Genomic DNA, 27,166 nt, shown 5'->3' on the forward strand with positions numbered 1-27,166 from the left:
TTTAGGGAAGATTGGAAAATGTTTATTGAATATATGGGTAAAAATTATGTACACTTGAAAACATTGGCAGCATTAAGATAAATTCGACCCTTAAACCAATTTCACACTGGTTTACAATTGCACTAATGCTGCATGAATAGGCTGCCACATCACTTTCCATCTACACACAAAGCAGTGAGTGCTAGAGCTATGTTTCCAGTCCATGCAGCAGTAACTTCGCAGGCATCAGAGGCATTAAAATTCTACACAGGGATAAAAAATACGGCTGTCCTTATGGTGCTAAAAGTAAGAATCCAATGTAAACTACTGTCCAACAATGCACACTGGAAAGAAGACTGCTGGTTGGGGAGATGGGCAGAGCAGAGTCTGCTAAAGAGCTAAAAGTTCTCGTAGTGATGGACAAAATAGGCTTGATCACGCTTGTTGATCTTCTGACATGCTTTCTCCACATTCTTGGTCATGCCTGGAGGGCCACAGCTGAACACGCCAATCTTCCTCACCTGCAAACGACAAACCAAAAGAACTTGGTCACCAGGTATTACCCAACACATTGGGCAGTAGCAGAAGAGAGGAGAGAAAGGAAAGAGACACTATTTCCACTTCTAAAAGCAGCATTTCTTGCCTTTAGCAGCCCCTGTACCTCCCTTGTCATCCAGGGCTTCCTGTTTGGGTAGATCTTTATCCGGCGCCTCTGTGTTACATTGTCAGTGCAGAACCTGATGTAATCCAACACTTCCTCAGTAAGAGTCTCTTTTTGTCCCAACAGCAGGAGAGATAGGAATCTGACCCAGTGGCTGGATCAAATTCTCTCCCCTGTACCTGAGGGATGCTAAGCGATGAAGCGTCACAGGCAGCACTGCTAATTACTCCTTAGAAAGCTTGTTGTGGTGGCCTTCCTCATCCTTTCAGGAAGGGGCTATAGCTCTATGGCTCCTGGCCTGCTTTGCTTGCAGAAAAGCCCCCGTTTCATTCCCTAGAATTCCAATTTAAAATAATCTCAGGGAGCAGATGATGGGGAAAACATCTCAGTGAGCAAACATCTGAGCTCGGAGGTGGCAGCTTCCTGTGTTCCATTTAGCAAGCACGCTTGGCATAAGAGTTGCATGAAGCCTGTAATATGCAGTGCACAAAACTGAATCCCCCAACTGCCCACGGGAGCCCTCTGCCCATTGCCAGCACTGACCTCAGGATGGACCTCTTGCAGTGAGCAGAAGAAAGGGACAAATGGTGGTCGCCCAAAGTGGGTGACAGAGCGCAGGCCGGTGAACAAGCTCTGGTTGAGGACCTTCTGGAAGTGCCGCTCGCAGATGTACTAGAAAGAGAGACGGTGACGGTCAGAGTTTGGCTTGTGTCGGGGGAAGGAACCCACTGTCCACGGCCACCATTATCACCACCTTGTCGTTCTAGATCCCTCAACGTAGAAGCAGGTTCTGTTAGAACAAGCAATGTTCTGATCCAGGCATGTAGAAAGGAATGTGATGTGGAGATCTATGGGTATACAGTGGTACCTCGACTTCCGAATGCCTCAACTTCCAAAGGTTTCGACTTCCAAGGTCCGCTAAACTGGAAGTATTTTCACCGTGCGCGTGTTCTGTGCATGCATGCGCAAAATGAACACTTCGACTTCCGAAGGTTTCAACTTCCGAAGAGCGCCACGGAACGGATCGCCTTCGGAAGTCGAGGTACCACTGTACTAACTTAATATAATACAGTGGTGCCTCGACTTATGAATTTAATCCGTTCTGAAGGCACCTTCGTAGGTCGAAAAATTCATAAGTCGAAAAGCGCCATTGGAAACGCGATTTCCCATAGGAATGCATTGGAAACGGAAAAATTCCTAAGGCTAAGCAACCCCATCTAAAAATTCGTAAGTCAAAAAAACCCTATCTAAAACCACCGTGGTTTCCGTTCAGATGTCGAGAAATTCGTAAGCGTGCGGCCATTTGCCCCATTCGTAAGTCAAAAAATTCAGTTGTCGAGTCGTTCCACTGTATACAATTTGTGTCTAGAATATCTGAAGGACCACCAGCTTTGGCACAACTCTGCCTGCCTGTTAAGAGCTTTGGGAAGGCTCTGCTGCACAATCCCACCAATGTCTCACGTGTCCTTGGTGGAAATGGAGGACAGGGCCTTCTTGGTGGCTGCACCTAGGTTTGGAAACTTTATCTTCCGGAAGGCTTCTTTAATCCCCTCCTTTCCCACTTTCAGAAAGATTGTTAAAACTGTTTTGTTTAGACACACTTTCCATACTTCTTCATGTTCGGAGGCTTATGACACTGCTATTTTCAGTGTTAATTGTGGGTTTGAAATTTATTTTCTTCTCAATATTTTATTATCCTTGTGAACTGCTTCAGGGAGGGAAACTATGTGGAAGTTAAAAGTGGTATATAAATTCATGCGTAAACTAATGATTTTTTTTTATTAAAAAAATGCATGTGGGTTGGTGGGAAAAATAATAAGGTAACAGCCAGAACAGCTCAGCTAATAAGTCTAAAGTTATTAAATATAAATAAAGTAATATTGAATTTTATACATAAAAGGACCTACTAATTAATAATACTTAACACTTGTAGAGTATATCACTTTCACATGTTCAAAGCACTTTGCACACAATTGCAAGCATTACAACTGCCTTTTAAGGTAGGCATTCTTATTATTCTGCTCCCTATCTTGCAAATGCGGGGACTGAGGCTGAGTAGCATTCATGCCAAAGGAGAAATTCAAACCAGGGATTTCCTGAATTGTCGCCAGTCTCGTATACACTATGCTACACCAGCTCTAGTATTTGTCAATCGTGCGCAGCACCTTTTCTCTCGTGTGGCAGAAGAAACAGCAGGAGCAACTGGAAGGTCACTGGTGTTGTGCTTTTGCTTTTATCGTCATATGTAAAAAACTTAGGGCTTATCCAGACTTAACCTTTTGCCTTGCTCCTTCCAGGCAGATATCCCCACTTTAACACTCCGTGTCCAAGCATTTTTTTCCTATTTTGCCCCGAGCTTTCCCTGTGAAAACCTGCTATTTAAAGCGGAATCAAAACAAACATCCATTCAGGTTTTCCGCACATATGGCCTTGTGTCTGGCTGCTCTGCAGTTTTTGCATGTAGGGGCTCACCAGCATGGTGGTGCGCAGGTCAAACTTCTCCGCCAGCTGTGTGATGTAGATGTGCACAGAGACCAGATCGCACTGATCGTTCTCCTCCACCTCTCGGATGATGTCGGCCATCCACTCAAACTGCCGCTGAGTCCGCGTCACCCAAATGAAATAGATCTGGGAACAAGTAGAAAGTGAGCAAGGCCGTTATCAGAAATCCCCTGAAACGACACCAGCATCTGCTGAAGGGGCTCCCCTTCCAAGCTCTTGCATCAAAACCTCTCCACTCACCTGGTCCCCTCTCATCCTATCAACTCCATGGGCTGAATCTAGAGGCCTGTCATTGACCTCCCTTGGTCTTCTAAATTGCACCAGGAAACCCCACTGGGCCATGTCAGAACTTCATGCTTTGACCTCTGCGTCCATTATCATTTCACCATCGCTTAAAATCATAGAGTTGGAAGAGACCACAAGAGCCATCCAGTCCAACCCCCTGCCAATCAGGAAACACCATCAAATATGGCTTGACATATCGCTGTCAAGCCTCTGCTTAAAGACCTCCAAAGAAGGAGACTCCACCACACTCCTTGGCAGCAAATTCCTCTGTCAAACAGCTCTTACTGTTAGGAAGTTCATCCTAATGTTTAGGTGGAATCTTCTTTCTTGTAGTTTGAATGTGATCCTTTTGCTGTGATCCTTTTGGATCTTCTCACCCGAGCCCAGTGATTGCTTGTGCATACCAAGCTAAGCTCAGTAGAGTTGCAACTCCTTCAGTTTTCTAGGTCCAAATCCAAGTGATTATACATCACACGTTCTTCAACGTGGGAATATTAAGCATTCCTGTGTTAGGGGAAAGCATGCTGAAGCTTCTATGGCTGAGGTAGCGAATGTGGTGCCCTCCAGATGTTGCTGGACTACAACTCCCATCATCTCTGACCATTGGTCATGCTGGTTGGAGCTACTGGGAAATGGGGTCCTACAATATTTGGTCAGCACCAGCTTGGGGGAGTTTGGTTTAAGGCTTGCAAAGGAGAGACTGTAAAGTCAGGGGAAACTATGAAAAAAACATGATTGCTCATTTTCTGTTACTTATATAGTCCACAAAACCTCCATAGGAACAGGATGGTGGCGGCAGCATATGTACTCTGTATTAGGTTCTCCAGATATATTTTTTAAAGGGTGCAAGAGGACTCAAAGTAAAGTTCACATCTCTTCTGCTAACTGCTATGGGAGACACATCTTACGCTTTGAGAACCACACCAAGCCCCTTAACACTGACTCACTGGCTAGCAAGGACAAGAATCCAGCCACTTCTCCATTCCTTCAACCTCACCTTCTTGCACAAGATCCTGGACCCAACTGATGACTTGAAGACGAGATCTTTGAGGATGGAAGCAAAGGGCGTCACCCCGATGCCTCCTCCCACCAGCACAGACACTTCAAACTTGTTCCATTCCTGGTGCCCCTCTCCAAAAGGTCCGTCCAGGTAGAGCTGGAGGGAAGAGAGAGATGGAAAGAAAACTTCACTTGCTCCCAGGGCTGGCACCAGAGCTTGGCACCACTGAGCCGCTGCTGAGCCCACACCCCAGAAGGGTGCCCGCTGGATCACTTCCTTTCCCTCCCTGGTGTCTCTGCCTGCTGCCCTGCCCTGTCTTAGCATTCAAAGAGTGGCATGGTCAGGAGAGAAAAAACAGCATAGGTGCAGATTGGTCTCTTAAGGCAGCGGCTGCAGAAGGAGAGGGGAACGGAATAAACATTTCATGAGACATGAGGAAGGGGGACCCACTCAGGGAGCCTGAGAGCCAGCACGGCTTGGATGACTCCCACTGAGTCTAGTTAGCAAGAGCCAACTTCTGCCTACAACTAATAGTTTTGGGTAGGTACTGGAGGGGTGCTGGACTGCAAGAAGATGGACTGCAAGAAGATCAAACCTATCCATTCTGAAGGAAATCAGCCCTGAGTGCTCACTGGAAAGACAGATCCTGAAGCTGAGGCTCCAATACTTTGGCCACCTCATAAGAAGAGAAGACTCCCTGGATGTTGGGAAAGATGGAGGGCACAAGGAGAAGGGGATGACAGAGGATGAGATGGTTGGAAAGTGTTCTCGAAGCTACGAACATGAGTTTGACCAAACTGCGGGAGGCAGTGGAAGACAGGAGTGCCTGGCGTGCTATGGTCCATGGGGTCACAAAGAGTCGAACAGAACTAAACGACTAAACATCAACATTGGAGGGATGGCTTTTTGCCAGGAATGGGGAACCTGTGGCTCTCCAGGTGTCGCTGAACTCCAGCTCCCATCAGCCCCAGCCATGATGGCCAATGGTCAGGGATGATGGGAGCTGTAGTCTAGCAACATCTGGTGGGCCACAGATTCCTCTTCCCTGCTTTGTTTTCTGAACTGGCAGCAGAGGAAGCAATTCCGTGGTTGGAACCAGAAAGCACAAGTGCTTTTAAGTACCTATTGAAGACATGACTGTACCGCGGGGCTATAAATCTACGCCAGGGTGGGTGAGGTGGAGAGAACAAGACGTTATAGCCTTACCTTGGGATATTTGCCAATTTCTGCTACGCTTTCCGGGGAGTAAAGCTCCCGCAGCCGAGTTGTCCAAGGCCCAGCTGCTCGAATGTGCAGGCTCAATGTGTCCTCATGGGGGGCAGAGGTCAGTGTGAAGGGGTGGTACTCAGTGGTCCCCAGAGATAAGCAGGCAATCCGCACCCATTGCCCAGACCTGTAGTCAAAGTCCTGGGGCCTCTGGAACTGGAGGCGAGTGACTCCTGAGCCAAGAAAAAGGAGAGGCCTGAGCATGTTTGCCATTAAGGCACAAGTCATAGAATCACAGAATTGGAAGCGACTCCAAGGGTCATCTAGTCATCAGGAATCTCAGCTAAAGATATCCAGTCCCAATACCGTCCACTCGAATCCCAGCTAAGCAGGCTGAGCTGCCCCTGTCTGGGCCCAGTAAGAGCCCTAAGCTGCTCCTGCTGTCAGAGTTGTTCCTGTCCAGAAGGAGCATTTCCTTCCTCCCTGTCCCTCCCCTGAGAACATAGCTGCCAAGTCTCCCGTATCCCCCGGGAAACCCCTGTTTTTCCAGCTGTCCCCAGCCGAAAAAACGGATTTTTTTGTTTTCCCCCGGTTTATTCTGGCGCGGCAGCCATTTTGGAACTGGGCGGAGCATGCTCAGAAGCGACTTTTGATGCTGCTTTGCCCAGTTCCAAAATGGCGGCAGCGCTACTTCCGGTTTGCTACTTCCGGTCCAGTCCCTTATTTCTCAGGCCCGAACTTGGCAGCTATGCCTGAGAAAGCCCTGCTGCCTTGAAGAACAGCTCCTGCCACTGACAAATATGGCAGCCAAAGAGGGAGGGGAGGGTCATTTTAGATCAGGGGTGGGGAACCTCAGGTCCCATGGCCAAATGGAGCTCTCTAGCCCTCAGAGGTTCCTCCAGGCCACGCCTCTCTCCAGGCCACACCCCCTCATTGGCCCTGCTTCAAATCAGGAGTGTTTCTGCCTGGCTGGAATGTGTCCGTGAATTCTGACAGGGCTTCTTGCTTGTCCAGATGAAGGACTGTGAGGGGTCTGTGGAAGAACACACCCTACTTTACATTCCTTGCTCCACCCACTTCTGCATCTGGCCCCACCCACCACTGGCCTGTGACTCTTGGGAGGTTGCCTGGAATGTGGTCCCTGGGCTGGAAATTGTTCCTCACTTGTCTTAGATGTTACTAGTGATACATCAAGGATAGGAAGTTCCTCCTGCCGTATTTTAGAGAGAGAGGGGGCCACCACCAGAAGACTTCTAAGTTGTACCTGATGGGAGAAGTTCAGCCTTCACAACAGCAATTTCCACCTTCTTCCTGCTCAGGCTGATGAGTTTGTCTGCCCCATAGATAAGGGCTGGGACAATGAAATAAATGTGGAAGCGGGGCTGCTGGATCAGAGCGTAGCTGCCGTGGATGATAACCTGGAGGACACATCGTAACCCAACACTTCAGTTATATTGCATTGAGCGGAAAAGAAAAACCTCTTCTTCCACAACGGTGCTCTCAAGTGGGCAGGCAGAGCACCAAAGGATCTCGCACAAGCAAAGAGCTATGTATTTCTACCCAGAAGCCTCCATGAACATCCAAACTTGCCTCATGCCGAGCCAGAACATTGATCCATCCAGCACAGCAGGATAATAATAATAATAATAATAATTTATTTATTATTTATACCCCGCCCATCTGGCGGGGCTTCCCTTGCCACTCTGGGCGGCTTCCAACAAACATTAAAATACATCAAATCACAGATTAAAACTTCCCTAAACAGGGCTGCCTTTAGGTATTTTCTAAATGAGAAATGGTTCCCTGTAGCTTTGCTTCTCGCAGGGAGGGAACCGCCAGAAGGCCCTCGGCGCTGGACCTCAGTGTCCGGGCAGAACGATGGGGGTGGAGACGCTCCTTCAGGATGGAGAATGTGGGCTTCCTCATTGCAGAAACTGCAAATGCTAATCTCCCCCAAATCCTGACACATTGTGTATTGTTTGCACTTGGTCACATCCACACAATGCATTTAAAGCACACCGTTTCCTCCAAAGAATCCTGGGAACTGTAAGTTCATTAAGGGTGCTGGGAACTGCAGCTTTGTGCGTGCTTTAAATGGATGGTGTGTGGGTGTGCCTTTTGTTACAATTGCACTAGGACAGAGGCAGGGCTCCAGAGTGAATTACCAGGATATAGAGGACCACATAGAGATGGTGAGTGATCCAGAACCCCTGGAAGCTGATTCGCCGGAAATAGTGAGTTGCAAAGACATACATAATGGCGAGGACAACTAGAAGCAGCACCCCAGTCATGCCTGTGAGAGAGAGAAAGGGGGGGGGGAAGAGGGACTCGTGTCAAAATAGACGGCCACCATGTGTGGTCCTGCTGCTGCAGCCCGCCCACACCTCCACCTGCCCTTACCTGGGACAGTCTCAAAAAACCACCAGTAATATTTGCGAGGAAACTGTGACCTGGAAAGAAAAGAAATCATGGCACAATGTAAAGCCTTGATAAGCACAAGCAACATAGACTGGAACAACGAAGCGACTCCTATTAGTGTGAAAGTGCTATTTACAATTAAGGTAAAGGTAAAGGGACCTCTGACCATTAGGTCCAGTCGTGACCGACTCTGGGGTTGCGCGCTCATCTCGCATTATTGGCCGAGGGAGCCGACGTATAGCTTCCAGGTCATGTGGCCAGCATGACAAAGCCGCTTCTGGCAAACCAGAGCAGCACATGGAAACGCTGTTTACATTCCTGCTGTAGCGGTTCCTATTTATCTACTTGCATTTTGACATGCTTTCGAACTGCTAGGTTGGCAGGAGCTCACCCCGTCACAGGGATTCGAACCGCCGACCTTCTGATCAGCAAGCCCTAGGCTCAGTGGTTTAACCACAGTGCCACCTTTATTTATTTTAGTTGTTGTTTTTGGAAATAAGCAGCTCCACGCGAGGGCACTGAAAAGAGGGGAACTGCAAGAGAGAAGGTGAACCCTTGCCTTTGCCCTGTGCGGTTTTCCCCCCAAAGTCATTGCCTACTATACAGGGGTGGGAGTGAAATAAAAGTTTTGGAGGCACAGTGATACAGACTGGGGGGATAGTACAGAGAGGAAAGGGTGAATACCTCCGCAACTCACTGATCTTTACAGAAGTCATGTATGAGTCATCATTATTGCTATTTTAAAGCAGGGAATCTTGACCTCTCCTTTGGGCCCAAGTTGAAGCCATCTTGTGAAAACAGGGTATGTGCAGACTGCGATTCAATGCAGCTGGTTTCAATGCACCTTTTCAGAACATTGCCTGGACAGGACTTTTGGAGTATTCACAAGACTGATTTGATATGTCAAAATCCACCAAATAAGTCTTGGGCCTTCCCATGGTAAGAAAAAGCTCTAATTGCACAAATGCTCAAAGATCATGTATTCCGTTCTTTCTCCAGCCATCTGGGTTGCCCAGCTCTTCTTCAGCTATTATGTATGAAGGGGGAGAAGGCACTCCCAACTTACCCATCATTTGTAAAGGTGCTGGAGAAGAGGCAGGATAGGACGCTGAGAGGGGTGACTGAGAAGATGTAGACATTCACAATATGGCCCAGGGTATGCAGAACTGCAGGGTGCAAAAGTAGTGAGAGAATGCATCCACAGCAACAATTATAAAAGCAATTTCAAATCTGTTCCAGGCTGTTTGCATTCTTTTCTTTTCTTTAAAAAAAAAGCAAATTCACAGTCCTTGAACTGAAACACAGCTAACTCTTTGAAAGTTGCACTTCTCTGAATTTCATTGTGCAGTTTTCCCTCCAAACAATATATATAAATTAAATGACTATATTAGGGGAAAACATGCATAAAAAAATAACCGTGAAAACAACATAAAATGCATTCTATTAATACAAGTTCCTTGCAAAAATGTGTGCATTAATCAAAACTGCATGCAAGATGTGTTCATTAGGAGAAATAAATAAAACTAGGCGAGATAAATGAAGAATTTTCAGGATTTTTTATTTTTTGAAAAAATGGCAGATGGCTGTGGAAATGTGAAAAAGTGAATTTTAGACGGGAAAAACGAGAAACTGAAGAAATGGAAATTAACAAATTGGTTTGGAACCCACAAACCTCAGGAGTGGCTTTTCTGGCAGGTGGAAGGGGCTGTAGCAGAAATGAAATGTAGGGAAAGTCCCACTTACCAAGCAAGCATTTGTTTTGTTGTTACAAAACAGCGTTAATCATGAGAGAGCTGCTGCCAGTCAGAGTAGACAACACTGACTTACTACAAAGCAGCTTCTCAGGTTCCTCACTTCTCACCTACATTGCTCTCCTTTTGGTACTCAGCAAATACTTTTCTGTTGTGTGCCAAGGCCCCATGACCCGCAGTGATCCGGCGAGGGGCAAGAGAGGGCGATTCCCCGCCGCATTGTGCTTTAAATCCCCCGCCGAACTGCCCAGCTGAACCCGCTCCCCGAGTGCAGCCCCACCCAGCTGCATCGGTGTGGCCAAGCACCAGCAAGCAGGGCGCCAGTCTCTGCCCCCTGGCCAGATCACCATGGGGGCTTGAGGCCTGGCTGCAAAGACACCCACCAAAGGAGGTAAGTGGACTTCTCTTAGGTCTTTTAAGGTGTCGTTTGTCAGTCTATGTGTTTCGGCTGGTGGTCTTCAGCTCCTGTATTTGAGGGTGATCTTAGCTCTTGTACTTTTTGTTGTATTTTTTTGTTGCAGCATTTTGCTCTTACGTGGATAAAGTTTACTGTGCACTTTCCTCGTATCATTATTTAATCGTTATGATTTATTTTTCCTGAAAATTTTATTTTATGAGGTGCCTTGCCAACCCAAGCAATATGTGCATAGGCAGTTGTGCATGTGTGCAGGACATAGCTGCCAAGTCTCCCGTATTCCCCGGGAAACCCCCGTTTTTCCAGCTGTTCCCAGCTGAAAAAACAGATTTTTTTGTTTTTTCCCGGTTTACTCTGGCGCGGCGGCCATTTTGGAACTGGGCGGAGCATGCTCAGAAATGACTTTTGATGCAGCTCTGCCCAGTTCCAAAATGGCGGCAGCGCTACTTCCGGTCTGCTACTTTCGGTCCGATCCCTTATTTCTCCCAGAGGAACTTGGCAGGTATGGTGCAGGACCTCTCAGAATCTACCTGAAAAGATCAGGGCTCCGGTTGCAATCCAACGGTGGAAGTCCACGGCAGAATCAAAAGGGATGTAGCGATTGAAAAAAGTCTCCCGCAGAAAAGTGATGAGGTTTCGACACATGGTGAGCAGGATGAATGAGTACATGAAGGAGATGCTGGCTCCCGCTCCCCGAGAGATGAGGATGCCCACAAAGGTGGTATCTGCAATTCCTGTGGGTGGCGATGCAAATCCATAATCTAGAGACAGGGAAGAAATGGTTTGCTGCAGGAACGATGACCTTACATGCTCCCATTCTCCCCTCTCAGCAGGCTCGGGTTATAAACATGCTGGCATGCCTTACAAGCCCTTTACTACCTGCCAGGAAAGAGCAATGCAATGCAAAGCCATTCTAAATAATATGTTTTGTTACTATATATACTCGCACCCTGAAAGAACTTCCCTCCTGCTTTTTACTGTGTGCTCAGTGGGGTGGGGTATGGGTTATATTGGAGCTATTCTGCTTCATTTTACAGCAACAGCACTGCAACTAAAGTTGTGACCCTATAGGTCTGGGTCTCTAAAGCAGCCACTAAAAAGCAGGACCAGGAAGTTGAGCAACAAACTTCCCTCGTTAGCAGTTAATGAGCTCTACTTGCAGCAGTTTTGGGTCTTGTTTTTTTGTTTTTTGTTTTGAGTCTGGCGTTAGTTTGTGCTGCAAGCAGATACGTACGTGGTGGCATTGTTAGCTGGGGCTGCCACTCACTGCCTCCTCTGGAGACAGACACTTCTCCTTCCTCAATGAATGAGGAGGTGGAGTTCCGGCCCTGGCTGGCCACGCTAGGTCCTGGGCGCAGCAGTTGGCTTGGCGGAGCTAAATAGGCTGGTAACTCACAGTATGCCCTCTCCACAAAGACCCCAGCTGTGATGGCTGAGAATATCACCACGCAGATGATGTGGCGACGGTAATTCTCAATGAAGCGCTTGAACTGCTGGACTTTCTGGTGAACTTTGCTCCTCTGGTACTTCTCCCTCCGCGCCTCCGTGTAGAGATATGGCTGGGGAAAGGACAGCCTGTAACAAAGGAATGAAGGTCCATATGAGGATTTGCAAGGCTGCCAAGATATGAATTGACTAGGAGAGCCCCACCCATCCTGCCAGTGCCCCCCAGATGTTGGGGCACAACACCCATCATCTTTGACCACCAACATTAGAAAAACCATCTCATTTGGCTCACCATCACACCTGAGATGGCCAGGAAGACACAAAGTCGGTCCTCGGAGAAAGAACAAAGCAAGCTGATATATTCACGGGCATTAAGTTTGTTCTTAAAGTATCTTGGACCTTGTCAAAGATTATGAAGTTTATGTATATAACCAAAAGCTGAAAGAAGATCTACAGAGCAGATGATGGTTTTATGTACAGCCAACATTATTGACATACATGGACCACTGACCTCAGTAAAAATTAATTGCCTTACTTTAATACACCTTCAGAATATATCATAAGAAAATGTAAACCTCCTTCTGAGGAACTGAACATATTTTTTTACTAATGTGTTGTTTAGAAGGCACTGATTTAAGATATCAGGACAACCTAACCTAACTAGGAATCCCAGAACAGCTAGTCATGCACACAGCATTCCTCAGCAATAAAATCTATGCTAATTAGTTGCCAGTGCATTTGACTGTAGTGCCAGAATAATGTACTGTGCAGAAATCCCAGTGTAAGATGTTTGCAAGATGGAGCAAATCCAGAAACTGATTACGCCCCATTATTAAATGTTTATTTGCCAACTCAATTACATTGCAGAAACAGTTCTTGATCACAGCTGAAATATACCGTTATTTTTCCTCAAAACAAAACAAAACAAAACACAGTGGCTTATTTTCAGGGGATGTCTTTATTATTATTATTATTATTATTATTATTATTATTATTATTATTATTAAGTATGGTACAGTTTAACCAAACTGCCTATCACTATGGCTTATTTTTGAGGCATGGCTTATTTTCGGGGTATGGTTTATTTTATTTTTTTGGAGAAACGTGGTATAAAGAAATTTTGGTCATGGCAGGGTGAGTCACAAGACTTTGTTGTGTTAGGAACACAGCAAGATGCCAAAGCACCACCAAAAGGGCCCGTGTTGCCACCTCAGATTGATGCATCACATATTGATATATTGGCCCTCAGACCACAACAATATGAAGTCCATTAACTACTTTCTCTGAGGTTAGTGCCAAGGCTTTGTCACAGGTGAGACAATGATATATCTGGATACCTTCCAGGGATTTATTTTGCTCTGTGGCCTAAAAGCTGACCACAAGGCAAACAAGCCATTGATATCAACAAAACTCAGCAGCGTATAAAATGAACATTATGTGTTTGCTTAAGGGAGAGTCTGTCAGAAATGGACAACAGTTCTCATCAAAGTGCTGCATCACAGGCAGGGGTGATAAGGTGGGAGACATTTACAGGAATATGGAAATATGATGATGCTATAGGCACACAAAGGCTGGGCATTCCAGAGAAAAATCATAAAATGCAATCAGCTCTGATGCTATCTGAATGTTTACATCTGCCACCCCCCATCCCTGCCCCAGGGACTCTTTTATTTCCCTTTTGTACTACAGCAGAATGAAGTAGCAGCTTCAGAAGAAATTATGCCATCTGCATGTATGTTTTAAAAGTTTCCTTTTCCACGTATAAAAACATAAAAGTGCATCATAAGGTCCTATAGAACAGGCATGTCCAACAGGCAGATCATGATCTACTGGTAGATCACTGGACGTCTGCGGTAAATCACTGGTAGATCATTGGCTCCCTGCAAAGAAGCTGAACAACTGTGGCTCCCCTTAAAGAAGCTCAACATTTTACCTCCTCCCTGAAAAAAACTCAACAACTTTGATCCAACTACCCCAAAATGGGCCTTCCTCCTTCCTAAAAAAAAGCTCAACAACTTTTACCTGAACCCCCCAAAAGGGGGTAGATCACTGCCAGTTTTTAACTCTGTGAGTAGATCGCAGTCTCTTGGGAGTTGGCCACCCCTGCTATAGAAGAAGCCTATGTCTACTCAGAAATAAGGCCAATGGAGTTCAATGGGGTTCACTTTCAGGTAAATGTGTACAGGGCTGCAGTCCTAATCTTACCTTTGGGGCATCTGGAATGGCATGCAAAATGGATATATGCCAATGGCAACTTTGGCGCTTCAGTGAGCATCCCTTGCCAAACCTCAGACAAAGCAGAAACTTGGCATGGAAGGATGCCTATCCGCCTTTAAGAATGGTGCTGCTGCATTGCGTTCTAATTCCCCCCAAGGAGCTGAGAGCAGTAAACATGGTTCTCTCTCTTCTCTTCTTTAACAATTCAATTTCTCCCCTACTTGTTATGAGGAAAGGACAGCAACCAGCTTCTGTGTGACCTGTTTGTCTGCAAAAGGGTTGAGGGAAAGGTTAGGAAATGGTGGCTATTTGTTGAGCCTTCGTCCCAATTTGTTTGCAAGGGGGGTTGATGGGATGCTGCACCAAACAAGTGTTATTCCACATCTTCCGGTGCATTTTCCACCTGCTTTTCTCACTGCCTGACTTGAATTTGCCGGTATGTGATTGATCCCATTCAAAAGCAGCAACAGTCTGGAAGTGCCATCACTCAAGGTTATAAAACATGCTCGGTGGAGATTTGAATCTTAGCCCAACACTAACCATTACTTTATACTGGCTGTCGGGGTAGCACCGTTTAAAATTAATTAATCACAAGCCTTTATAAACTGCTTAATGATTAAATATATACTGTATATAAGCGGTGTACAACAACAACAAAAATAAACAATGGGCTGAAGCTGTGAGATCACCTGACCCTATAGGTGCCCATTTGACCCAACAGATTCCCATTTGATCAGGCACGCACCTTCACTGTACTCTTTTCAATGCCTGCTAAAAACATTTTTATTTAGGGAAGCATATCCAGATTTTGCTGATCAGAAGGTCGGCGGTTCAAATCCCCGCAACGGGGTGAGCTCCCGTTGCTTGGTCCCAGCTCCTGCCCACCTAGCAGTTCGAAAGCACATCAAAGTGCAAGTAGATAAATAGGTACCGCTCCGGCAGGAAGGTAAACGGCGTTTCCGTGCACTGCTCTGGTTCACCAGAAGCAGCTTTGTCATGCTAGCCACATGACCCGGAAGCTGTCTGCGGACAAACGCCGGCTCCCTCGGCCTATAGAGCGAGATGAGCGCCGCAACCCCAGAGTCGGACACAACTGGACCTGATGGTCAGGGGCCCCTTTACCCTTTACCTTTTTATCCAGATATGGAGAATGATGACATGTGTTTTAATCTGGTTTTTAGTTAATCATGGATTTTTTTTTATAAAAAATGTTTTAAATAGTTGTTTTCAACTGTTTTCACTGATAATTTTACTCTTTTTGCAAAAACTGCTTTGATTTTTTTTTAACAAGCAGGTGGTATAGAAATGCTGATAAAATAAGTAAATAAACCCAACTAAGTTCTAAAGACATGGGTGGCGCTGTGGTCTAAACCACTGAGCGTAGGGCTTGCCAGTCGGAAGGTCCGCGGTTTGAATCCCTGGGACAGGGTGAGCTCCCATTGCTCGGTCCCAGCTTCTGCCCACCTAGCAGTTCGAAAGCACATCAAAGTGTAAGTAGATAAGGTAAACAGTGGGAAGGTAAACAGCGTTTCAGTGCGCTGCTCTGGTTTCGCTGGCCACATGACCCAGAAAAACTGCAGACAAACCTCAGCTCCCTCGGCCAGTAAAGCGAGATGAGTGCCGCAACCCCAGAGTCGTTCACAACTGGACTTAACTGTCAGGGGTCCTTTACCTTTACTTTTTTAAATTCTAAGGAATAGATCTATTGAAATGAATGGGCTGTATGCAATACTACTCCTAGTCAGATTAGACCCATTGAAATTGATGGATATGATCAATTTAGGTCAATTTGTGCCCTTGGGCCTACTCTTGAGTACACCTTGGCTACAACTCAATATTATTAAAACAGAAATCCAGAATAAAACAGCAGTTCAAAGGCATATGGAAAGCAGGAATTCAGAAAGTGGAGAGAAACAAAAATAGGGCCCTGGACAAAAATATGACTCTACATGAGATCTGATGTAACTGATGGTTTCTGCTTCACATATGGCAGAGGGAAGGGAGTTCTATAATGTTACAGTAGCAGAAAATGCCTGTTTTGGGATCACCATGATAAAGTCTAAATAGATGTCATGTTGGAAGGCTATTAACAAATACAATCAGACACTTACTTTTTTCCTGGCCTCCTCCGCAGGTCTTGCCCTGGCATTCCCCCAGAGGTCGCAACTCCTTCCAGAATCAGGGGCTGTTCCCGATTTAGGATGATGCTTAAGGAAGCAGATAAGAGCCTTTCAGAGAACAGTCTTATCTATTACACGACTTGGAACCATAGCTGCCAACCCTCCCGTTTTTGGCAGGAAACCCCCGAATTTAAATCTGTTTCTCGCTGCAACCCCGGATTGTAAAATACCCCGTAAATGTCCCGCTCACTGCTCGTTCACTTGCCAAGTGCTGCCTGGAATCGCCTCCGCGCATGCCTGGGCATGCGCAGAAGCAATTTCTGGTGCCCAGAAATTTCTGGCAGCCCGGCACCGGAAGTCGCTTCTGCACATGTTTGGACAGCTGGGGTGGGGCGAGGGCCAAGGGAAAGAGGCTGACCCCTTCGGCCAAACCTCACTTTGTTTGGTGGTTTTGGGGCCTTGGCAAGGTATCCTTCAGTCTATCTTCAAGTTGGGGGGTACAAAAGGGTTTGATAATCGGAAAATGCTGCATACAAAACAGAACAGGCATTCCTCTTAGGGTGTTTCTGGGGATGTTTCTTATGACATCTGTTTCACAGCCATAAGGTTGTGTTTAACATAGCAGCACTTATACTGGGGAATCATTTATTAGGCAGGGGTCGTCTGTGTTTTGTTTTATATGCTGTCTTAAAATGATTTCATTTACCCTGTCATGTGAGTGAGTTTTATGCCTTTTTTCCCTCTTTGATTTTATGTACACCACTCTTGAGAATATTTTTTTCTTGATTCCTCAGCATGCAATTTTATGTATAAATATAATAAAATAAATATAGAGACATAGGACGGCTGCCTTATACCAAGCCAGACCATGTTGGTTCGACGCTGACCGGCAGCAGCTCTCCAGGGTTTCAGCAAGGAGATGCTAGCAAGTGGAGCTGAGTCATTTTGCATGCATGACTTATGGATCAGGTTGTTTTTTCTACGTGACTGGTAGTCTGGGCTGGCTGCTGCTAGCACCACAGTAACATCACATGCCGGGGGATACCCTTTTAAAGGAGCAACTTATGTACCCAGCACTTTCATTGGCATTGTGTCTGGAAGTGCCCTTAGGCTTAGCGTCGTTTACTCTTTGGAAACAAAGATCTCAGGTTAACTGCTGCATCATAGTCCATGCAATAATACTGGGGGTGGGGCACACTGTTCAAAGGAATGAGCAGGTTGCAGTTAGACATTTCTTTGGCACAGTAATAGCCCAGAGGGCATAACGGCCTCGGCACCCTCTCCTCTCTCCAGGAAACACACAGTGGAAATTCACTCAGTGCCGTTGAAAGAACCTTAACCTTAAAGAACCTCCGCACTACCGTAAATATGCAGAGACAAGTTCATCTTCACAACCTTTCGTTCCTCCTCCAAACCAATTTAAACACCTTACATAGCAACCATTTAAAAACCATGGGGAAGTGGCAGAGGCATTATTTATTTATTTATTTTGGCAGGGTAAGGATTTCAGCTGGAAAATGGAGAGTGAGGAATACTTTTAAAACACATTTAAGGCACATCCCTGCCGCCCCCCCCCCAATAGAATCCTTGTAGCTGTAGTTTGTTGAGGGTGGTGGTAACAGTCCCTGGGATACTTTAGAGGGGGAAATGTGCCTTAAATGGATGCTGTGTATCTGTGGAGCGAGTGCCGGGCGGCGCTTGAGATGAGCCCGGCTCACAGAGAATCAGCGGCTGAGCAGAGAGCTTACTTGTTGCCTCTATCCTTGTCGATGAAGGAGACTCGATTGTTCACATTTTGCCTGAATCTGTCAGGAATTCCTTCGAGAGACAAAATAAGGAAAGTCATGTCTGTTCATATGAAGCATTTTGCAGAACAAGGGGAAGAGAAAGAGCTCACTAACTTCGTAGGGTTGCGTCTCAGACCAAAGGTCCATATAGTCTGTATCTCACAGTGGCATTGTAAATATAGATGGATGAAGACATACACAGAGGCATTTCTAGCAGGAAATCAGTGGTGCAAAGAGACGCTTAACCCAAGTGCCAGACAGCCAGAGCCGTAGCTAGGTGATCTTACACCCCTGGCAGAACTGTCCAGATTGTGCCCCCAGCCACTGACAAATTAGCTCTTCTTTCCACCTCTCCTTCAAACCCCTCCCCCATTCAATTCACCCTCTATTTATAACCTTTTCTTATGAGGCATTAATCAATATTTTTATTTATAGACATATTTATGGACATATTTTATAGCCAGTTTTGCGCCCCGCCCCTTGCCTTCAGCGCTGGGCGGGGGGGCACCTCACCGCTCCCTAGCTACAGCCCTGCAGATAAGCCACCTACCTGGCGGTTGGGTGCTTGGCAATCCCACGCAAGGGCATTATGATTGATGCCATAGGATTGAAAGGTGGTTTATCCTGCCCACCTGTCAAAGTTGGCCCACAGGATGGCTTCAGGAAGAGATGGGGAGCCAAAAAGATTGCCCATCGTTGAGGTAGAAGGAAGTCTGATTCTCCTTTTCAAGTCCAATCACGCTCAACCAGTGTTGTGAGGGTTGGAAATTCCAAATTTACCTAACAAACTCAGCTGCCACGGCTTAATTTTGCCTTTCCATGCCCCCCCTCCCAAGCTTAGGGCCTGGGCTCTCCCTTTTCCATTACCTTTAACGCAGAGGTGAGTGAAGCGAAGCTCGTGGTCGTGGTCTCGCAGCATGTAGTTAAAATCTTCCCAGGTGAGCTCCTCTTTGTCTTCGAACCCCGACTCCTTGAACAAGGACTCTATGACCTTCTCAGTCTGATCTCGCGAGAGGCAGTTGTTGGAGATCTCAATGAAAGACCTGAGGGGCAGGAGAAGACAACGCGGTCAGCAAACAAGGAGCCTGTTACAAAAGCTGCCATGAATCAAAGGGCCGTGTGGCAAAGTGGCATGGGTACATGGGAAATGTACAGAGTAAAATTTATGTTCAGAAAAGGGGCTCAGAACATCTGAGTCTTCACTAAGACCCTTGCAGTCAGAAGTCCTTCCCAAGCATTTCTGGTCATTAACAACGTAACCTCTACCAGCTTCATTTTTCCTTACATTATGCATTCTGTTCTCAGCTGAGAGTTTATGATACTAGATGTCATATGTGTACTGAGCATTGATTAATTTTTTTTAAAAAGAATATCAGAATCCACTAGGGATAAACTGTTGCCTCCTGTGAATTTCAATTTCAACACTGGGGCTGGAGAATCCACTCTCTGTCACTGGCCTTGTTCCTTACCCTGTAGGGCTTTTGCCTGGAAGGAATGTGTCCTTTCACTTGGATAACACATTTTGCTCGGCTGGATGGAGGGTAGAGAGAAACTGGCCTGCTGTACAAAGTTACTGTTTACATTTCTTGACCTGTTTGCTCTGGCCCTGCCCACCACTGATATGCGGCCCTTGGGAGAAGAAAATGTGGCCCTCCGGCTGAAAAAGACTCCTGTCCCCGGCACTAGACAATACCTCAACATCCTGAAGAATTCTTCCTTTGAAAGAAAGCCATTTCCATCTATATCGTACATGGTGAACATCAGTTTTGACTTTTCTTGGGGAGATCCTGGTGGAGGCAGAATAAGATGAGTAACATCAAAAATACTTACCATAAAAATGCTTATCATAAAGCCCGTTTGATAAGGAATTTTTATGAGAGCCCAATCCTCTAGCCCCACAATAACTTCAGAGGAACTGATAACTGAAGGGGTGGGATTTGTGTTCCGGGAAACCGGTGGGTGAGAGGAGGTGGGAGAGACTATTGTTGCAGCCTGACACATGACGATGAGGCAGATCTCTCGGTTTCCCTTGTTTTCTTCACTCTTTAGATTCGGTTCTTCACATCCGAACATCAGCTGGCAATTTTATTTAAAATCCTCATAAAAATCTACCTGCACTTTAGTGCAGAATACAATTTTGAAATGCAATTTCACTTAATGTATACATTCCTAGAAAGCCATTTCCTCTGATACAATGCATTTTTGTATGTTATTTTCACTAAAATATGCATTTCTAGGCACACTTTTGCCCTGTTGGTTTTTCCACACATTATTTGGTTGGAGGACCAAATTGCAAAATTTGGGTAGGTGTGAATTTTTGAAGAAACGGCTATGTTTTGGTTGGCATACTGTTTGGAATTGGTTGTTAAATGTGAACTGAATCAAATTTCTCTCCCACCTTTATTGGGACTGGCCTTCCCATAATTATCCTGATCAGTAGCTTCTCACGTTGGCTGAGCAGGACTCACTTCCTGCTGAACCAACATGATTCCCCATTGACCATCTGGCTGCTGGTCTCTCCTACTAGAGATGTTCCTTGACGTACACATGATAAACACCTGGAATGTTTTCCCGCATAGAATTCTGAATGCCCTGGTTAGGCTCCATTCCCTCCCAGTCTTTTTAGCTGATACCCCATTTCACCTTTCATAAAGACCACCAAGATGTCTAGGAACTCCCGGAATGAGAGATATCCATTGCCGTCTTTGTCAGCGAGTGAGAACATGGAGTCCACAAACACAGACTGGGGCTTGAGCCCCAATGCATCTGCAAACTCTGTCCTGCTCAGCTCACACTTCAACGCTTCCTTGGCTTTCTGAGAAGTTTCCAAGCTGAGCTCCCCAGCGTCTAATCTGTCGATGTCTAGAACCTGAAAAGGACAAGACACATGGTGAGGTTCCTGGAAGAAGACTTCACAGGCTTCCCAGGAATAACAGAGCTGCAAAAACTCAGGGCCCCTTTCTCTCTGCTCTGCAAATATTGTTGTTGCTGTTTAGTCGTTTAGTCGTGTCCGACTCTTCGTGACCCCATGGCATACCTGCCAAGTTCCGGCCTGAGAAATAAGGGACTGGACCGGAAGTAGCAGACCGGAAGTAGCGCTGTCGCCATTTTGGAACTGGGCAGAGCATGCTCAGAAGCGACTTTTGATGCTGCTCTGCCCTGTTCCAAAATGGCCGCCGCACCAGAAGTTGCGCTGCAGCCATTTTGGAACTGGACAAAGCAGCATCAAAAGTCGCTTCTGAGCATGCTCCGCCCAGTTCCAAAATGGCCACCGCGCCAGAATAAACCAGGAAAAAACAAAAAAATCCATTTTTTCGGCTGGGGGCAGCTGGAAAAACGGGGGTTTCCCAGGGAATACGGGAGACTTGGCAGCTATGCCCCATGAACCATAGCACGCCAGGCACTCCTGCAAATATTAGTTTAAAATAACTTAAACTATTAAATATTACTTTAAAATAACTTAAACTATTAAATATTAGTTTAAAATAACTTATCAACCAAGGTTTGATTTCTGTCTCCACAGAACATCAATCGGATCATGAAAGCATTATGTAAGTGCCTCTATTTTAGGGTTAACAAAAAAGAATACAGGAAATCCCCAACAATTAAAAGGACATAGTTCTCACACTGGGAGACAAGCTGCTGTAAGGAAGAATGAGCAATGACTTATTCATGCCACATTTGGGCAAAGATTTCTGGCAAGAAGTGCAAGGGAATGTTCTTTCATATTATGTTGGACCAGAAACCGGAAGGCGGTATTGCCAGATTCTGGGAGCGACTAGGCAGTCATGTTTTCTGATGTCTCTGCACTGTAAATAGTATGCACAATAAAACTCTTAAAGACAGAGCAGACTGGAGCGTCTTTACTCGGGAGTAGCCGCAACAATCCCCTGACAGATGTAAAATGAGTATTTTAAAATGTAAAACAGAAAATTTAATAAAAATCATATATATAAATAAGAAATGCTGGCCTTAGCTGTCTTTTCCCCACCCTTTTGCTTACTGCAATATTTGAGAGGCAGTATTTGGAGGTGGGGTTAGAATGCTGGGAATACACAAAGGACAGCAGGTTCGAATCTCACTGGGGAAATCTTAGGCCTGCCACTGTCTCCAACTCTCACTGAGCACCCAAGGTATATCTGTGAGGATAAAAATGGAGGATGTGCATGATTCTGAACATCTTGGAGAAAGGGTGGGATTTTAAAAAATGAATGAAATGAAACAAACTACCATGCTCCTTCTTGCCATGCTCATCAGGCTCTGCATTTTTGAAGGGGGCTTAAAAAAATATGTGCCAAATTTGCCTAGGGTTATACCCAACGCTAGCCCTACACAGTATGCACCCACTGAAGTTAGTGAACACGTGTCCTTCATTAATTTCAGTGAATCTACTCTGAGTAGTAGATTCTGACAGCGTCACTGACATGCAATCCTCTTGGTGGGATGAGCATTTTTCAAGGAGGAAGTGGAGGAAGTCATGATGGGAACACATCCCCTGTGGGACTCTAAAAGTAGCTGTCCTATACTGAAAGGTTTTTGTCAAATAGGTAGGCACAAGCACAGATCTATCCCCGAGAAGGGCTATTTAAGGAAAGAGTTGGAAACATTTGCCTGAGTAACACAGTGCAACACTGAGGCTCTTTTTCACGTACACATGGCAAATTACCTTGATTATACACAATAACATCGTCGGCTTATCTTGTTTGCCTTCTACATGTTCTCAGAGACAGACGTTTACATTTGCAGCTATTTATATCTTAGTAGAAGGGATGCGGGTGGCGCTGTGGGTTAAACCACAGAGCCTAGGGCTTGCCGATCAGAAGATCGGCGGTTTCGAATCCCTGCGACGGGGTGAGCTCCCGTTGCTCGGTCCCTGCTCCTGCCAATCTAGCAGTTCGAAAGCATGAAGTGCAAGTACAGTGGTGCCTCGCTAGACGAATTTAATTCGTTCCACAGGTCTTTTCTTATAACAAAAAATTCGTCTAGCGAATCCCATAGGAATGCATTGAATTTTATATATATATATATTTTGCCCATAGGAACGCATCGATTGAATTTCAATGCATTCCTATGGGAAACCGCGATTCGCTAGATGAATTTTTCATAAAATGAATTCGTCTAGCGAGGCAACCTCCGCTCGAAAAATCATTTCGTTAAGCGGAAATTTCGTTAAGCAGGGCATTCGTTAAGCGAGGCACCACTGTAGATAAATAGGTACCGCTACAGCGGGAAGGTAAACGGCATTTCCGTGTGCTGCTCTGGTTCGCCAGAAGCGGCTTTGTCATGCTGGCCACATAACCCGGAAGCTGTATGCCAGCTCTCTCGGCCAGTAAAGCGAGATGAGCGCCACAACCCCAGAGTTGTCAGCGACTGGACCTAACGGTCAGGGGTCCCTTTACCTTTACCTTTATTCGATTCATTGCAGTTAATAACCATGGCTAACTTAGTTTCATTCCTTTTAATGGGTTTACTCTGAATAGGATTAAGTTGAATACATTCAATTAACCTGGTGCACCAACAGAAGTCAGTTGCTTTTTTGTCTGTCCTGAATCTTCCAACAGCCAACTTCTTGGATGTCCCCAAGTTCTAGTGTTATGAGAGTACCTGGGCAAATATATGCCTGAAGAAAATATCTAGGATGTCCTTTCTCTGCTCCTTGGTAACAGCCTTCTTCAGCAGCTGCTGTTCCTTCATGTCGGATATGTGGAGAGAGAGTCCATTTCTTTCAAGGTAGACCTTCAGACGATTAAGAAACTCCTTTCGCTCTGCCTCTCCATCAAATTGCAACACCTATGAATAAATGAGATGGAGTAGTTCTGATTGTGGAAATCCCTTCTCAGGAATATCTCCTTTTTTATCTTTCTACATAGCAACTAAAAACATTGGATGGACAATGTTGCTTCAGCTGCTGTTAATTGATTTGTTTTAAACTGAGGCTTAATAAGGGATTTTGGCTGACAGGAAGTCAGGATTTCAACAGACATTACATTCAATGAGTGTTCAATGTGTGGACACAAATACCTGAGCTGCATGCTCAGTGCTGGATTGAAGCTGAAGCTTAAATATTTCAAAGGACCTATAAATACATCTTTAAACTATATTTAAAGTTTAGCATAATTGTCTTTCTGTATGTCAACAGTTTTCATATATGCTAAGTAAGAAATCAGAAGACATTTCTGTTTGAAAGCATTTCAAATGCAGATATGCTTACTGGAAGACAAATGTTTTAGTTTTTTTAGTTGCATCTTCATCTATGTATCAGTATATAAAGGCAAATATAATTTTTTATTATTTCTATGTCCATTTCTGTTAGAATGATGCATATTTTTGGCAATGCAATTGAATAGGCCCTCTTAAACCTGACACAGCTTAGAGCAGGTGCTGGGAACCTTTGACCCTCCAGATGCTGCAGAACTACAACTCCCATAATCCCTGGGGCCGTTGGCATGCTTGTTGGGCCTGATGGAAGTGGCAATTCAGCACTACCTGGAGGGACAAAGGTTCCCCACACGTGGCTCAGGGCTTCAGCATGTCTTAATCTGGGCCTGTGCACACTCTTAAAGTTATTCACATACAATGTCCAAGGAGCGTACAGACTGTGTACACAACATTTGAGCTGTACAACACTTGTCCATGGCATAGCTGCCAAGTCTCCCGTATTCCCCGGGAAATCCCCATTTTTCCAGCTGTTCCTAGCTGAAAAAACAGATTTTTTTTGTTTTTCCCCGGTTTATTCTGGCGCGGCGGCCATTTTGAAACTGGGCGGAGCATGCTCAGAAGTGACTTTTGATGCTGCTCTGCCCAGTTCCAAAATGGCTGCAGTGCGACTTCTGGCGCGGCGGCCATTTTGGAACTGGGCAAAGCAGCATCAAAAGTCACTTCTGAGCATGCTCCGCCCAGTTCCAAAATGGCGGCAGCGCTACTTCCGGTCTGCTACTTCCGGCCCGGTCCCTTATTTCTCGGACAGCAACTTGGCAGGTATGGTCCATGGGTACAGACAGCAGCATGTGAACAAGTCTAATGTTTTCAATATAGTTAATGAATGAGTAAACAAGCAGACAGACACCGTACAAGTTGCATACCAGGTCATATTCTTTGGGGATCTTCAACAGCAAGGTTTTGTTGCCCTTGTTGTTGGAAAGGACGGTCTCCACCTTTTGCTGGCTTTTCAGAAAGATGCTCCGAAGCACGGCCAACTTGCAGTCAAGAACTTTGATCCCCTTGTCTTCCTGCAGCTGAAGGTAGACTAGAGAGCTGTCTGTCTTGGAGTCTTGCCATTCAAATGCTGGGAGAAAGGAATAGATTTATTGATATCTTGCCTTGGGTTCAGGACCCAAGGAGGCAAGTGGGATAAATTGAAACAGATACAACCAAAAACACACAGGAATTTTAATAATAATTTTAGCATCAGAGCTTTCCTTCTTCTAGATGGGCTACCTTCCCAGGTTGGCAAGCTCCATCTGCCCCTCACTTCCCTCTGCAGCAGGTGCAGAAACTGCCTTCTTGACCATTGGACCAATTATTGCATGGGTAGGCAAACTAACGCCCAGGGGCCGGATCCGCCTCAATCACCTTCTAAATCCGGCCTGCGGGCGGTCCGGGAATCAGCGTGTTTTTACATGAGTAGAATGTGTCCTTTTATTTAAAATGCATCTCTGGGTTATTTGTGGCGCATAGGAATTCGTTCATATTTTTTTTCAAAATATAGTCCCGCCCCCTACAAGATCTGAGGGACAGTGGACCGGCCCTCTGCTGAAAAAGTTTGCTGACCCCTGAATTATTGGTCTCATCCACTCAATCCGCCAGAGACTGTCTTCGTATGCAGAGAAAGTCGCTAATGCACAGGATCCATCGGCTACCCTCACCAGGTTTAGCCGGTCAGTCAAAGTCATTCCCAGGGTGTGGCCTCTGTCGCATGCTGACCGGAGCCACAGGTGAGAGGGGCAGGGGACCAAAGGTAGGAGACCAAGGTGGACAAACTACCCCAGAAGGAGCATGGCATGTCCTCCACCAGAAGTACCAGCCCTCCCCTAACACCCCACATACCCCTAGCATAGATGTAGAGAGGAAGTAATAATACTGTTTGCTGAGCAAAGAACAAAAGATATTCAAGGAGACTTTCCCCGCTACTCCTGCATCTGCAGGAGCCTCTGGGGCCTGATGCTTTGGGAAATGCCTCACCGTGGATAGAATCTGCAGATATTTCTGCCTGCACCGAGGGGCTTTGCTTCTTCTTCTGCAGCTTCTTGAATGCTCTCCTCCGAAAGGCAGCAACGATCCAGGCGACAAACAGACTCACTGCAGAGACACCAATGGGACATGCCTGGATGCAAAGCTAAGCCCTAGCAGCCAGGGTTGCTTGCCGCTAATGACCGTGCTGGGGCTTGGCATTGCAGGGGACCCACTGCCAACTCCTGAAACAGCCTTCTCCAACTTGGTGCCCACCAGGTATTTTGGTCTGCAACTCTCATCAGCCACAGCCAGCAGGGAGGATGAGCGTTGCGGTCCAGTAACACCTGGAGACACATATTCCCCATTCCTGATCAAACTATACATTTTATGAAATAAATAATAAACAAACAAACCATGGTCTTTTTCAACGTGGTGGTTGGTCCTAGAGATAGGTGAATATGCCAATTTCAGTTTCTCTCAGTTCTCCAATCTTAAAATTGGTTCTCCACGTTTTCAATTTAATTATATTTTTTAAATAAAAAGCTCTCGTGAAAATCCATCAGCATTTTAGTGTGAATTTCTCCAAATAGACACATTTTGAGAGGCAGCTTTTCCTAATATCCTACATTTTTGCAAAGCAATTTCCCCTAATATAAGAAACTTCTATAGGTTTATGTTCAGCAATATATGCATTTATTATATGCACTTTTCATCCTAGCATGTTCATGTTTGCACATGTTACTTGGTTGGAAAAACCACACAGCAAAATTTGGAGAAGTGTGAATTTCAGAGGATGACTGTCTTGGTTCAAATATTGTTTTGGAAACTGTGAATTTGGTAAAATTTCGCCTTTTAATGCCTAATGAACTGAATGAAAACCCCAGTGGCTGTTTGCTCCAATTCAGCTTCAAAGAGTGGGTTTTCAGGGGGGGGAAAGAACTTTAAAGTGGGGACCTGTGCTTGGAAGGAGCAACGCAAAAGGTGTGACATCAGTTTCAGCAAGAACACATGACTCTCCTCAAAATAGTACAGGTTAAGAGCTGCATAATCTGGAAGCTGCAGAACCGGCGGCAGTGTTTGGGGTCGCCCACTGATTAAATCAGCTTAGACCAGGCACCCCCAAACTGCGGCCCTCCAGATGTTTTGGCCTACAACTCCCATGATCCCTAGCTAACAGGACCAGTGGTCACGGATGATGGGGATTGTA

At 45.7% G+C, this 27,166-nt stretch overlaps 1 protein-coding gene across 2 annotated transcripts in view; it reads right to left on the reverse strand.

The window, feature by feature from the left end:
- Positions 1 to 27,166, reverse strand: part of DUOX2 (dual oxidase 2) — a 70,686-nt gene continuing 43,520 nt past the window's right edge. For both annotated transcript variants that reach the window (XM_060282514.2, XM_088656646.1), the window contains exons 16-34: positions 25,969 to 26,085; positions 24,870 to 25,072; positions 23,392 to 23,577; positions 20,431 to 20,656; positions 19,481 to 19,574; positions 18,655 to 18,830; positions 17,749 to 17,818; positions 15,992 to 16,087; positions 11,614 to 11,792; positions 10,748 to 10,978; positions 9,118 to 9,217; positions 8,034 to 8,083; positions 7,799 to 7,926; positions 6,898 to 7,051; positions 5,634 to 5,866; positions 4,425 to 4,583; positions 3,113 to 3,268; positions 1,184 to 1,312; positions 1 to 500 (exon numbers count right to left, since the gene is read on the reverse strand). In XM_060282514.2, coding sequence (XP_060138497.2) covers positions 378 to 500; positions 1,184 to 1,312; positions 3,113 to 3,268; positions 4,425 to 4,583; positions 5,634 to 5,866; positions 6,898 to 7,051; positions 7,799 to 7,926; positions 8,034 to 8,083; positions 9,118 to 9,217; positions 10,748 to 10,978; positions 11,614 to 11,792; positions 15,992 to 16,087; positions 17,749 to 17,818; positions 18,655 to 18,830; positions 19,481 to 19,574; positions 20,431 to 20,656; positions 23,392 to 23,577; positions 24,870 to 25,072; positions 25,969 to 26,085 — 2,810 coding nt within the window. In that variant the 3' untranslated portion in view covers positions 1 to 377. The remainder of the gene's footprint in view (positions 501 to 1,183; positions 1,313 to 3,112; positions 3,269 to 4,424; positions 4,584 to 5,633; positions 5,867 to 6,897; positions 7,052 to 7,798; positions 7,927 to 8,033; positions 8,084 to 9,117; positions 9,218 to 10,747; positions 10,979 to 11,613; positions 11,793 to 15,991; positions 16,088 to 17,748; positions 17,819 to 18,654; positions 18,831 to 19,480; positions 19,575 to 20,430; positions 20,657 to 23,391; positions 23,578 to 24,869; positions 25,073 to 25,968; positions 26,086 to 27,166) is intronic.

Source organism: Zootoca vivipara, chromosome 13 (assembly GCF_965207765.1).
Source record: "Zootoca vivipara chromosome 13, rZooViv2.hap1.1, whole genome shotgun sequence".
Lineage (NCBI taxonomy): Eukaryota > Metazoa > Chordata > Lepidosauria > Squamata > Lacertidae > Zootoca > Zootoca vivipara.